This window comes from Zootoca vivipara, chromosome 5 (assembly GCF_963506605.1).
Source record: "Zootoca vivipara chromosome 5, rZooViv1.1, whole genome shotgun sequence".
Taxonomy (NCBI): domain Eukaryota; kingdom Metazoa; phylum Chordata; class Lepidosauria; order Squamata; family Lacertidae; genus Zootoca; species Zootoca vivipara.
In genome coordinates, this window is record NC_083280.1 from 41,759,959 (window position 1) to 41,773,857 (window position 13,899).

General features: G+C 42.9%; 2 protein-coding genes across 9 annotated transcripts in view; both read right to left on the reverse strand.

The window, feature by feature from the left end:
• Nucleotides 1-1,951: 1,951 nt before the first annotated feature.
• Nucleotides 1,952-6,109, reverse strand: DUSP28 (dual specificity phosphatase 28). Its single transcript, XM_035133574.2, has 2 exons — nt 3,969-6,109; nt 1,952-2,077 (listed from the first exon to the last, which is right to left on the reverse strand). The coding sequence occupies exons 1-2, from the start codon at nt 4,314-4,316 to the stop codon at nt 1,952-1,954; spliced, it is 474 nt and encodes a 157-aa protein (XP_034989465.1). The 5' UTR covers nt 4,317-6,109.
• Nucleotides 6,110-8,529: 2,420 nt separating this feature from the next.
• Nucleotides 8,530-13,899, reverse strand: part of ALDH18A1 (aldehyde dehydrogenase 18 family member A1) — a 33,320-nt gene continuing 27,950 nt past the window's right edge. For all 8 annotated transcript variants that reach the window (XM_035133394.2, XM_035133395.2, XM_060274668.1 and 5 more), the window contains 2 exons: nt 10,908-11,003; nt 8,530-9,464 (listed from right to left, as the gene is read on the reverse strand). In XM_035133394.2, coding sequence (XP_034989285.1) covers nt 9,283-9,464; nt 10,908-11,003 — 278 coding nt within the window. In that variant the 3' untranslated portion in view covers nt 8,530-9,282. The remainder of the gene's footprint in view (nt 9,465-10,907; nt 11,004-13,899) is intronic.

Below are 13,899 nucleotides of genomic sequence, written 5' to 3' on the forward strand. Positions count from 1 at the left end.
CAAAGATAGCCAATGTGCTGCTTGCATGACCACCCCACCAATACGTCTTACGGCACCTGCAAAAGGTCTTAAGTAAATATCTTCAATAAATGAGAGACTTGTTTGCTCTTCTTCCTCAGTTTCTATTTGCACAGTCTCAGTCTCCCCTACAATTCTACAGTTCTATGATTAAGCTGCCTTGCACATAAAAAGTAAGCCATCGGGGCTCTTTGATAAGCATGAACTAAGATCATTACTTCCACACCCTAAATACTTGATTCTTATTGTATAATCAGTCATCAATCATAATCACTTTCAGAAAAATATGCCAATTCACTAGCAGAGTCCTGTTAATCAAAAAAGAAAATACTGATATGATTTTAATGTAGACACACAAATAGCTACAGGCAATCATAAATGCAGGCATAAAATGCAGATAAGGGTAGGTTGGTTTATTTTACATATTCGCAAAGACAGTTTTCATCTTGCCCAAGGCCGTTATTTGTTGTTCTGTCCTTCCTTGTTATGGACTTTGGAGCCAGCTGTTAATAATGTATTATGAGAGTAGAAACTTTTATTTAAATATAGGTGATGGTCATGCCCTGTGGGTGCTCGCAACATGCTCAAAACAGATATCTATTGGTGAATTAAAACACATTTTAAATAAATTTTCAGCCTTGAGTAATGCGATAGAGTGCCAACATTGTGCATCATTTCTCGAAGATGGATACCAACAACACCAAAGAAACACACACAAAAACCCTCCAATCTGGAGGGGCACATAACCAATTTGTCCTCAATGTGCAACATTTACTTTGTGGCTTCAGAGACTACTAAAGTTCCAAAGATTAATGTTTTGGGGGATGTCTATGACCTCTGGGCAGTCCACAAAAACAGCTCCTCAGGAACTAGGCAGATGAGAAGCATGCTGATGGTTATCAGTCACGGAGCAAGTCTGGATGATCTGACTTTTGAGCATCCATTCTGATTTGCTGTTAAGCAGAGGCTAAACTATGCTCAGTCTTTATTGATCATTTGTTCTGATTTGTTTGCCAGGTGGTTATATGACAATGATTTGCTTGTGAGGTGATTACATGTTTCGCCATCAACCATTTGTTAATCACGCACTTTTCAAAGGCTTTCTCCTTCATTTTTCAAAAAGCAAAAAGTTCATTTTTTAAAAAGTGGACATGTTGTGTAGGACAAGCAATAGCTTTATTCCACTTTGATTGTGCAAACATAAGCTCCTGCACACACTTGAATCTCTCCCACAAAATACTTGTGGAATAACCAGCCTCATATAACCATGCTTAACTCTAAGGGGTTAATACCATAGAGTAAGCTGCCCTGCCAGGCTTAGCAAGGTCAGTTCCCCTCAGCTTGGGAGGGACTTTGTAATGGAGCCTATTGTTTAACCAATCTTCCTGAGAAGCTCAATGTGTGAGGTTTGAGTTGATTTCTGCAGCTCAGACCACATGGCCACTCTACTCTTGAGTTCCTATACCAATAATTTAGGAACTTTGCCACTTTAACTAAGCCAAGTTTTATTGCCTGTGCAACTTTTTCAGAAGTGCAGGAACCTGACCATTGGATAGTTTGTAAGTAAATCATTTTTAACTTACCAAACATGTGGTATTTTTCTATGCTAAGGGAAGAGGGAAGTTTTGGAACTCAGAAAGACATATTTGAAAGGCCTAACAGCCTGCATTTCCATGCTTTACCTTGCTGTATATTTTGTGATTTTAAATCTCTGCTGGGGTTCTCTCACCAAAGAGTACAGTACTTGCCACAGAACTGGATCTTGGCATCTAGAGAATTCTCCTTTCCATATACAGTAACCTATATTTTTTATTTGCCACCAACAATACTGACAGTCTGGAGGCATCTACAAACTTTCCAAGCTCTTAGGACACACACACCTCCTTCAAGGAGTCCCCCCCCCCCACCGCAATCTGAATCAAAACAAAAATGTTTATTGCGAAGTTATTTTTCGAGAAGAATCCATTTGATGCTGCATTTGTAAATGTCCTTCATATTTTTGTAACTGGGACCAAAAGCCAACATTGGGCTCTGCTACCGGCCTGGCCATCTTCACAATCTACAGGGAGGAAAAAAAAGAAATCGATTACACACAAAGGAAATGACTTTCCCACAGGCTGGCTATTTACAGCTGCCCTAAAAGTGGAACAGTATCACTGAAAAGAAAGGCACAGAGTGACATAAATTTATATGCTAATTTATAAGCACAGATGCAAATTCATAAATAATGAATGTAAATTTAACAGACATGCAATACATCTCATCATAGCAGTCTGTAGCAGGCATCCTCAAACTTCGGCCCTCCAGATGTTTTGGGCTACAATTCCCATCTTCCCTGACCACTGGTCCTGTTAGCTAGGGATCATGGGAGTTGTAGGCCAAAACATCTGGAGGGCTGCAGTTTGGGGATGCCTGGTCTATAGGAATGGGCAGATTTGTCAATTTCTATTTCTACCAGTTTTGCATCGTTCCAATCTTAAATTCAATTTTTGCACATTTCTATATCAGTTTGGAGGATTATTATTATTACTTTCCCCCCCATATTATTACTTTTTAAATAAACAGTCAGCATGAAAATTCATCACCATTTGCTACACACCATATACACACTAAAAAGCACATTTCTTCCCTCTAAGAATTCTGGACACTAGTTTGGAAGGGCTGCTGCAAATTATATTTTTGTGGTGAGTGAACTACAGTTCCTAGAGTTGGGGGAAGCCCTGCGCTTTAAATGTATGGTGCATATGCAGCCATAGTATATTAAGGTCCTGGCAAAAAGAACCAAATTGTTGCTGTTTGCAGTCCTTGCCACCCCTTTGCCCCCCAAAACTAGTTTTCTGGCAATACAACAGAGGTCTGTACTAATGCTAGAAACAGTCAATAGTTTTTAAGAGAGTTGAAAGCAACATGTGAGTGGCATTAACTTACAATAGTGTACGCACATTTTTTGTCTGCCTCGGCTTGTTCACACCTGTCACACTGAGGTACAAGCTGTCACTGCAACTATTGATGTGAAAGAGTGTACACTTGATTTGTACAACTCAGCTATTCACAGCTACACACACACTTTGCACTCATTAAATGTTGCATGTGAATAACTGCATGAGTGTACAGCTCAAGTAATATGTGCACACATTGTACACTCATTTAAAATAATGTGTAGAAGCCCTTACTGTTGCCTCTGGTCAAGTAGCTATTTGTAAGAGAACAAACACCTGTCTGGCAGAGGTAATAGTGTGAAACATGTCCATGCCACAAGCAACTATTACATTCTTTGAAAACCTCTTGTTGCATAAATTTGACTAACTCACCTTCAGTCTAGGATGATTTATTTTTAAGGAAATTGCATGAGTGGTGGCATTCTTCTGAGAACCGATTGTGAATAAAGACACAAACAACATACAATAGTTCTGAAATGAGTGAGTATTATTATTATTTTATTTTATTTTAGTGCATAGGGAGGAAGCTGCAAAACTTCCTGTATAACATTGCCAGATTTTATTTCATAGGAGTTTAAAAACGCGTGAATCTGACAACTCAGAATTTACTTGCCATTGGAATTTCATTGTGCCAGAACACCCCCAACAATCTCCAGTCAGAGTTGGCTTTATTTGCCCAACTGAGAAGGAAATTAGGCTGTCTTGAAAATTAATTTTCTTTCTTATCCTTATGACACTTTCCTTGGAGAGAGAAAACTGAATCAGAACTATTGCAATGACTTTTATTATGCAAAGCACATAGCTGCCAAGTTTTCCCTTTTCTCGCGAGGAAGCCTATTCAGCAGAAGGGAAAATCCCTTTAAAAAAGGGATAACTTGGCAGCTATGGCAAAGCATTTCAAATTAGAAAGTAAGATGCTCTTGCCAATTGAAATACAAATGCTTCTGCATTTCAGGATTAACAACCGAGCTATAGAACAAGATAGTTATTTTTCCTGCATGCTCACAATACCTCAAAGGCATCCTTCAGGCTGAGATTTTGGTGCTTCATCAAGTAGGCAGTGCAGATGGCAGCAGATCTGCTGCGGCCGTTTTTACAGTACACTAAGCACTTCCCACCGCTCTGGACTGCGCCCTCTATGGCATCGCTGCTGCGCTCAAAGTATCGATACAGGTCCTCTGAGGGATCATCAAAGACGGGGACCCTCAGCGTCTGGACTTGCTGAAAGCTTGGGAAGGGCTGCTGCCTGGAGACATTGACACAGAACGTAATCCTCTCTTGAACGAGGAGATTCTCATCGCAGGCTGACCTAGAATTGCTAATGAACAGAGAATCGGTGACCTTGCAGAGGGTCAACATTTGAAGGGGAATGGCGGGGCTGCAGGAAGAGGAGCAGCTGAAGCTTTCCCTGGTTCAGAAAAATGACGGGGAGAGGCAGAGCGGTGCTTAAGACTCACCTCCCAAAAGCGCACAGATTGTCATATCACTCTGGATGTCTTGTTCTGCAGCCATCTGCAGGCTGTGCTATATTTATTCTACTTGTAGTCGAAAGGATTACATTTCAGGCTGTCCTAATGTCTTCTGTTTTGTTTTTTGTTTTTTAATGGTAGCACTTAGCAATATTGAGCTTTGGACAGTCGCTTTGGAACAATAGAGCAATTATTCAAGACTCTCTAGAATTTCTTTAAGATCTCTCACACACACATTATAATCCAACTTGTTGGTTAGAAGACTCAGGGCCCCTCCAAACTGGTGTTTTATTGCAGCTTTATTCTGCAACATGTTCTTGACACAGTAATAGTGCATTAGTGATGGATTTGTTCTGCTTTGTGAGCTGTTCTGTGATGCAATTACTGCTGTCTGGAGGGGCTATAGTGCAATAAAAGTTGAGCAGAAGGGGAGAATCTCCATAACATATTTGGTAAGAAAAATTAGGGGATTCTAGCAGAATCATCCTGTTTGCATAAGGAAGTGTGTGGAGGGACCTTTACTGCAGTAATTTCTACACATAGTCACCAGGGAAAGAACGGAATTGAATAAGAACATATGCCAGTCTGGTGGGTCGACAGGCGTTATTAGCGAATTCCAGCATCAGGAAATAACACTCCCACAGAATTCTGCAGTTGGCGAAGTGTCTGAATAAAGCATGTTTGCAATGTTTCTTCTTTGGGAAAGTGAGAAAGCTATTAAGACATTGTGAATATAGATAGCTTGTTCCAGAAGGGTAGCCATGTTAGTCTGTTGCAACAAAAAATAGAAAGGTGTTTTGTGGCATCAGAAAAAAGATTTGTGACATAAGCTTTCATGAATGAAGTTGGCTTTAGTCCAGGGATGGGCAGATGGCAAATCAGTACATACGGTATGCATCGATTTGAGCAATTTGCAGTACTGTAGACCAGCAAGGATTCTGACTCCCAATTCTTCAATGGCAGCAACAATAAAAAAGCTCCCTCAAGTTTTGAAACATGTGAATTCCAGTCCAACTCAACCTCAGCCAGCAACGACAGGAAGCAGTCCAGCTTCTCTGACTTTAAGAGGCTGGCATAAGCTATGTGCTGGAACATTTAATGAGAGCTGCTAGCATCCCCCAAACCAACTTGTCTAAAAATAACAGTAAAGGTTATAAAGCACTCACCGATAAGTCAGATGTTTACTCTTGTCTTTTTGATTTCTAGAGCCTAGGGTAGGGAGCATGTCCACTATAACATTCCACTGCCACAAAAAGGGGATCATCAGGTTGCCTGAGTATATGAACTGCCACCCAGCAAGTCTTGTCACACTTAAGCTATGGTCACCAGATTTTTTTCAAGGAATCTGGGGGGTCACTTAAAAAAAATTCATGCTTAATTATTTTAGGAAAGGGTTGCCCAGAGTTCTTGACCTATTTTTAGGGGGGGGACCCCAAAGCTGTTGGGTGCGCACCTCGACACAAGGCAGGTGGAGAAGCCCATCTACAAACACACCAACGCCCCCAAAAAGAGGTTGGGGAGGGGAGAGATCGAGTAAAGGTGCACAGTGGTCTTGGGAAAACATGCATTAAAACACACACACAAGACACCAGCTTCCCATAACCGGGAGACCACTGGAGGGCGAGTGCTGTCTCTATGGAGATTTAACTGGCGGTGGTGGTGTCTCATTACCAAAGGTGGACAAACAGCGAACTCGCACACAGCTCTCCTCACAAGAGAGGCTGCTGGTGCCGGAGGAGGGAGGGAGGGAGGCTTTGTCTCCCGAGAATGTTTCAACCCCCACTCCCCGTGCCCCGCTCCCGGCAGGAAGGCAGCGCATCACTGCCGGGGATAAGGGGCGCCGCAGCGCCTTCCTCGCCCCCCTTGTTAAATTCACCATCTCCGCAGTTGGAGAGAGAGGAGGGAGAGAAAGCAAAGCTTCTGCGCTCCCCCCCCTCTCTCTCTGATTTGAACTAACAGTAACATCATGGCCACATTTCACTAGCCTGAATGAAACCAAGATACACTACATCCACAGCATTCCCCAATCAGCCAAGTGTGTAACTCTATCAAAAAGAAATAACATTGGCCTGGTATGACTTGTTTTTGGGGGGAACTCATGCAGGCTCTCAGCATCCTTTTCCAGGTGCTCACAGACTGACTGTTGAATTATCTGTTCTAGGACCTTTCCTGGTATGGATGTCAAGCTAACTGGTTGGTAGCTGCCTGGGTTCTCTTTCCCCAGCTTTTTGAAGATGGGGACAACATTTACCTGCTTCCAGTCTCCAGAGCCCTGATTTGTTCTCCAAGAGCATATAATTTCTAATATTGAGCTGTCTGCAAGGTAAGCACTTATAACATGACTGAATAGAGAGAAAGGCTACCCAAAAAAATGTGGTGGAAAGGTGAGTCATAAATATTTGAAAAATAAACAATTTAGTGATAGAACTCTGAAGCTTACAAGAAGACTCAGAATCGTATTTATCTTCCCACACATACCCCAGGAGCATTCATAACCCATTGATTCCTCCTTTGCGGAAACAGCAGATAGCAGTGCTATAGCTTTTCATCTGTTACAAGGCACACAAAGAACTAGGTTCTAAAGTGAAATTTAAACTGCAGGCACCATATGTCACATATGTAATTTATGGAATTTTTGCTATTGAGACTTGTCCAGTGATATAGTCCTTATGGTCCAAAGCTGTTGCCCATATCAATTTTGTATTGGCAAAATCCTTGATATTTGCAGGCATCCATATACCTGTAAAATAAATGTCTGTAGTATTGGGATGAATGGCAGGACAACAAAAGTGGATTTGATTAGCCTTTATGGTTGCCAAGAGACTACTGCTTAGGGCCTGGAAGGATAAACAGCCACCATCAATTATTGAAAGGGACCCCTGGCCGTTAAGTCCAGTTGCGGATGACTCTGGAGTTGCAGCGTTCATCTTGCTTTACTGGCCGAGGGGGGCCTCCGTTTGTCCACCGACAGCTTCTGGGTCATGCGGCCAGCATGACTAAGCCGCTTCTGGCAAACCAGAGCAGTGCACGGAAACAGCATTTACCTTCCCGCTGGAGCGGTACCTGTTTCTACTTGCACTTTGAGGTGCTTTCGAACTGCTAGGTTGGCAGGAGCAGGGACCGAGGAACGGGAGCTCACCCCATTGCTGGGATTCAAACCACCGACCTTCTGATCGGCAAGCCCTAGGCTCTGTGGTTTAGACCACAGCGCCACCCGCGTCCCACCATCTGTTATACAGTGGCCTACATACCTTACTGGATGTCTATCTCAACATTTGGAGGGAATATATCAATTCATGTAAGATAGATGTATTGATGGATTATTGTATATTTTAATGTGGGCAGATGGGCTTTTTCCTCCTCAGTTAAAAAAGAGACTGGGAAAGGGAACAAATCAGTTTTGTTTAGTGGATCAAGTGCAGGTGCTGAATCTAGAAAACCTGGCTGCACAGTCCATGCAGGAACTCATTAACAACATGGGAAATGTATCCCTCACCCTGCAAGCAGCATTCTACTTGTCCAATGGGAGTCCCCCTTTCCCTCCCACCACCAAAATCTTCTCCAGAGGATCTCCATTGTGCAAGCAAAACAACAGCATTGGTAACAACCCCTAGTGGCAGCATCTAAGCCTGTATACTCCATCTGTAAAATGAGAATACAGTGGTATCTTGGAACTTGAACGACTCTGTTCTCGAACGTTTTGGCTCCTGAACTCCCGAAACCTGGAAGTAAGTGCTCTGGCTTTCAAACGTTCCTCAGAACACAAACGCCCGGCGCTGCTTCCGCTGTACAAAAACCTAGCTGTTGGCCAATCAGAAGCTGCGCCTTGTAACTCAAACGTTTCAGAAGTTGAATGGTCTTCCGGAATGTATTACGTTCGAGTTCTGAGGTACCACTGTAAGTGTTACTTAATTTGCATGGTTGCTGTTAGCTTGAAGGATTGAAAAGCAGCATAAAGCACCCCACACTTTATAAGAGAACTCTGTAAGTAACGTCATCAGTAGACAAAGGCAAGGCGAGCGCAGCCATACCATGCATTAAATACATTTGTAATAGGCCACAACTCACACCATCATTTTGAACAAAGCAGTAGAATCCAGTCATATTGCAAGGGAGTTTTATTTGAAAAACCATAAAGTTTGAAAAATACGTTCAATTTGTCAGGGGAAATAAAAGCTTATATAAAATGAACAAAAATATTTGCTACAAATATTCTTAAAAGGGTTGTGAAAAACAGTTATAGTTCTACCACTGTGATTCTCCCCACTCCATCTGTCAACTTTTAAAGGAAATTAGCATGGAAAGCATTGCTTGGATTTCTTAAAAAAATCATTATGCACCTGGAATGTTTATTACAGGTGATTTAACATTTTAAATAAGACATGAACTGTAAAGAAATGTCAGAGCAACCTCTTTCAGATTTCAAATCTCCAAAGGAAAGCAGAATGATCAAGCATTTCTTGCATTCTCGAAGCAAGAAAAGCATGGGGTGTGTGGGATCGATCTCTCTCTCTCTCTCTCTTGTGAATGGCCGAAAAGAAGAATCCAGATCAATAAATAGGTCCAATATCAACCCTAAAGCTCCCCATCATTTGGAGTGGAGTACCAGAGTCCTCTTTTCTGTGCTGCAAGCGCAAAGTAGGTGCTTTCAATGTTGACACCCAACATCTACGCATTGCAGCGTGAGGAGAAACAACTCGGGCACAAAACAAGGTCCGCAAGTCACCAGAAGTATCCAGAAGCTCAGCGTGCAAAAACGCTCAGCATTCCGGAAGGTGGAAGTTCCTCTCCATTCCAAGACTCTCTTCTGAAACTGTAACAGGCTCCATAAAGATACACTTGCCCCACCTGGGTGCTCAGTTGCTGTTCCTTTGTGGGATGGGGAGATTTTCATGAAGGTACTTCATACTTCCTTGCTCAGAGAAATCAGAAACGATGTGATTCTCCCCTCTTAGCAGCCACTTTGTGGTCAACAGCCCCTCAATTCCAACTGGCCCACGGGCATGGATACGCGATGTACTGATGCCAACCTCAGCTCCTGTGTGCAGAGAGTAGAATACAGTCATACCTTGGGTTACAGCCACTTCAGGTTGCGGCTTTTTGGGTTGTGCTCTGTGCCAACCCGGAAGTACTGGAACAGGTTACTTCCGGTTTTTGGTGCATGCACAGAAGCACTAAATTGCGCTTTGCGCAGAAGCACCGAATCGCAACCCGCGCGTGCCTCCCGCACGGATCACATTCGCAACCCGAGAGTCCACTGTAACTGGGTTGAAGAGGGCAAGAAGGAAATTCTCCAGTCTAATGGCACAAGTCAAGTTGAAAAGACCTCTTTTCACCCATATTTCAAGATCCCCCCCCCAACTTTCCCTCATCCTTCTTGCACTGCATTTGAGCTCTGGACCTGCCAATTTGCTCCTCATGAGGTTTAGACATCTGTGGATCTGCGGTTTCATCTTCTGGCGCAGCACCACAATGAATGCTTGAAGTAAAGCAGCTAATTCCTCAGTGCCCACCGAGTAATTTATCTTAAGGCTTTTTTCTCACTGAATTGCCACATTGTGCGGGACTTAATGCAGAGTTTGCTCACAGACCTGCGCTTTACCCATATGCAAATATATGTGTTGCCATAGATTACTCCAAGCAGCAGTCACTCTTTTGTCACTGACTGCTTCAGCTGAATCACTCTTACAGTACATCTCTAATTATTAATAATAAATAAATAAATGATTTATAACACGCCCACCTGACTGGTTTGCCCCAGCCATTCTGGGCAGTTTCCAACATAATATCTAAACATCAAGCATTATAAATGTTCTGATACAGGGCTGCCTTCAGATGTCTTTTAAAAGTCAGGTAGTTATTTATTTCCTTGACATCTGCTAGGAGGGCATTCCACAGGGTGGGTGCCACCACTGAAAAGGCCCTTTACCTGGTTCCCTGTAAGTTCACTTCTCGCAGTGAGAGAACTGGTAGAAGGCCCTCAGAGCTGAACCTTAGTATCTGGGCTGAACAATGGAGGTGAACTGGGCTGAGGCCGTTTAGGGCTTTAAAGGTCAGCATCAACACTCTGAATTGTGCTCAGAAACGTCCTTGGAATTAGGGAAGTCTTCCCCAATTCTGGGTTCCCAGACGTTGTTGGACTACAACTCCCATCATGCCTGACCAATGGCCATGCTGGCTGGGAATGATGGAGGCCGTAGTCCAACAACACTTGGAGATCCAAGGTTGGAGAAGGCCATTCTCTTCATTGTCAAAAATGCTCTTATTTATGGTAGCCTCTACCTCCAACTCTTCCTTTGGGATGGCCTGGATCACTCTAATTCTAAAGTACTCCAAAGCTTTAAAAAGAAGTTGCAAGTAAATCTCCTTAAATATTCTTAACTTTAAAGGTGACCATGTATCCTCCCTGAACACTCCCAACCTCACACAAAATGTGTAACTTGGCCACCAGCGGCACAGGGCACCCATCGCCCTTCCTTACCTAGCCCAAAGCGATAGCCATCTGAGAAGCGGGTGCTGGCGTTCCAGAACACACAGGCACTGTCCAGGTGCTGGAGGAAGAACTCTGCTGTTTTCTCTGGGGGTGACAAAAAGGAATTTTTTAACGCAACTGCTTTACAATAGAACTGTGCCAAACGTGGGCTGAAACAGAATGGTCACTTGTTTAGTCAAGACCTTTTAGAATTTTTTTTATACCACTGCTGCCTTTTATTATATTTAAAAAGCTTGTTGATGCTTTGTTGTCAGCCAGTCTGTGTTGCAAAGGTGGACAGGATAGAAGCTTGAGTATGAATAAATTTTATATTATGTCTCTTTGCAAGGGGGACTTGCAACAAACGAAGTTGCTGTGTGGAATGCTCCTGGCTCAAGGTTCCAGCCAGCCAGTCATGGCTTTTTTTGCAGGATATTCCATCCCATTTCCCCACTGCTTTTCTCGTGTTCAGTCCTCGTTGGAGCTTTTACTCCCTTCTTCTGGCTTGGTGCTGTTTTGACGGGCACTCAGAAAATGAGCTTGCCATTCATTTATATTCTTCTTCTTCTCCGTAGAAAAAATAAATGTTAACAGCAGGGAGCTGAACACTCAACAAGAGCAAGCAGTTTTAGAAAGGAGGGAACAAGGTACCAGAAAAATTTGCAATGTTACTTTTAGAGAGTGCTTTGTTCATTAAAAAAATGTTTAGGGGTACTCTCCTTTTGACTCAAGAAAATCACCCTTTTATAGTTCAAATCGGGGGGGGGGGAATACAGTATATGGACAAAAGTACAAAGATTCACAAAATGTTTAGGGGTATGCGTCTCCCCCCCAAAAAAGCACTGCTTTTAGAACATGGAAGTTGTTGCAGTTTCTTGAATGTTGATGGAACCCAAACAGCAATTTGGACATAGCCAGTGGGATTAGTGACTTGGCCCACCCCCCCAACCCCCAAAATATCCACTGGTGGAGGCAGTGGTGGGTACCAGATGGTGGGTATCAGAAGTGGACAGAGTGCTATTACACTGATGTCCTGCTTGCAGGCTTTCCACAGGCATATGGCTGGCTACCTTGAGAACAGGATGCTGGACTAGATGGGCCTTTGGACTAATCCAGTGTGGCTCTCCTTATGTTCTTAGTGTGTGCTCCTCTTGCACTGTTTTGGTAACTCCAGCCACACAAGAGAAACCCAGGCCACAGCTCCTCCCCACACCTGCAGCAGTGCTCATGTACCTGGGAAGGGCAATGCAGGCAGGGGAAGGAGATGTGGCTTGGAATCCTCCAATGTGGTCCAGGTCACCAGGTGTTTGTTCCTAGAGCAGCAAAGGAAGAGAGGCACATTGTTGGGGGGGGGGGTGCCAGGCCCTAGAAAGGTAACTTCAGAAAAAAAGCCCCTCAAAGTTCCAAACCAGGCAATCCTGGGCACCACAATTCAAGAAGGATACTGACAAGCTGGAACGTGTCCAGAGGAGGGCAACCAAAATGGTCAAAGGCCTGGAAACGATGCCTTACGAGGAACGGCTTAGGGAGCTGGGTATGTTTAGCCTGGAGAAGATAAGGTTAAGGAGTGATATGATAGCCATGTTCAAATATATAAAAGGATGTCATATAGAGGAGGGAGAAAGGTTGTTTTCTGCTGCTCCAGAGAAGCGGACACGGAGCAATGGATTCAAACTACAAGAAAGAAGATTCCACCTAAACATTAGGAAGAACTTCCAACCTGTGGTTAAAGGTACGAGGCAATTCCAAGAGTGGCAAAAGATTTTATCAAGATTTGTCTGGCAGGGGAAAAAACCTAGAATAAAACATAAAATTTTGGTAGATAAGAAAGAAAGAGGTGGATTCGCCCTGCCAGACTTGAGACTTTATTATGAAGCGTCTTGTATCTGTTGGATAAAAGAATGGATAATTCTAGAGAATACGGACTTGTTAGATTTGGAAGGTTTTAACAATAGATTTGGATGGCATGCATATTTATGTTATGACAAAAAGAAATCACATACCGGGTTTACGAATCATGTGATAAGAAGATCTCTATACGAGGTGTGGGAAAGAAATAAAAGGCTGTTAGAGACTAAAACACCCTGGTGGGTCTCACCAGCAGAGGCATTAACAGTTAAGAAAGTAAATATGGAGAAGAGGCGGGCCACGTATGAGGAAATCTTGACGAAAACTGAAAAAGGATGGAGTTTAAAACCTTTTGAGGACATTAAAGGAGTGTTAACAGGATGGATAGAATACCATCAAATAAATGATGTGCTTAAAGAAGATAGAAAAATAGGTTTTGAGGATAAAAGATCCAAATTTCAAATAGAAGTGCTAGAAGGCAAAACAAAGCTTTTGGCAAAGATGTATGATTTGTTGTTGGAGTGGTATACAAAAGATGAGTTGACAAAAGAAGTGATGATTAAATGGGCAAAAGATTTGGGGCATAATATTGAATATGATGCGTGGTTGAAATTATGGAATCAAACTTTAAGATTTACAGCATGTACTGCCTTGAAAGAAAATGTATATAAGATGATGTACAGATGGTATTTAACTCCAGTTAAATTAGCTAAAATGTATAGAATGAGTGACAAAAGTTGCTGGAAATGTAAAGAGAAAGATGGTGAATTTTATCATATGTGGTGGACATGCGAAAAAGTTAAAAGATTTTGGGAAAGTTTATATAACGAATTGAAAAAGATGTTTAGATATACTTTTCCAAAAAAACCAGAAGCATTTTTGTTAGGAATAATGGGAGGAGAGATTAGAAAAGAAGATCAAACACTGTTTATGTATGCAACAACCGCGGCTAGGACTTTGTTAGCCCAAAAATGGAAATTACAGGGGGGCTTCCGGGTTCAGCGCCAGCGTCGATCGGCGGGGTTTCGTCTCGTCTCCGAGACGGCCCGTCTCTGCTAGGAGTGGGGAGGGCAGCGAGAGCAACGCTGCGCCCCTTAGAACCTCGGGAAGGGCGTCCCGAGGGCAATTTGCTCGGCACAGACCCAATCCGGAC

Excerpts from the sequence above, each read along its gene's own strand:
- DUSP28 (XM_035133574.2), bottom strand. The coding sequence starts at position 4,316 with ATGTTGACCCTCTGCAAGGTCACCGATTCTCTGTTCATTAGCAATTCT. Across the intron at positions 2,078-3,968 it reads GCCTGAAGGATGCCTTTGAG|ATTGTGAAGATGGCCAGGCC; the intron begins GTATTGTGAGCA and ends TCCTCCCTGTAG.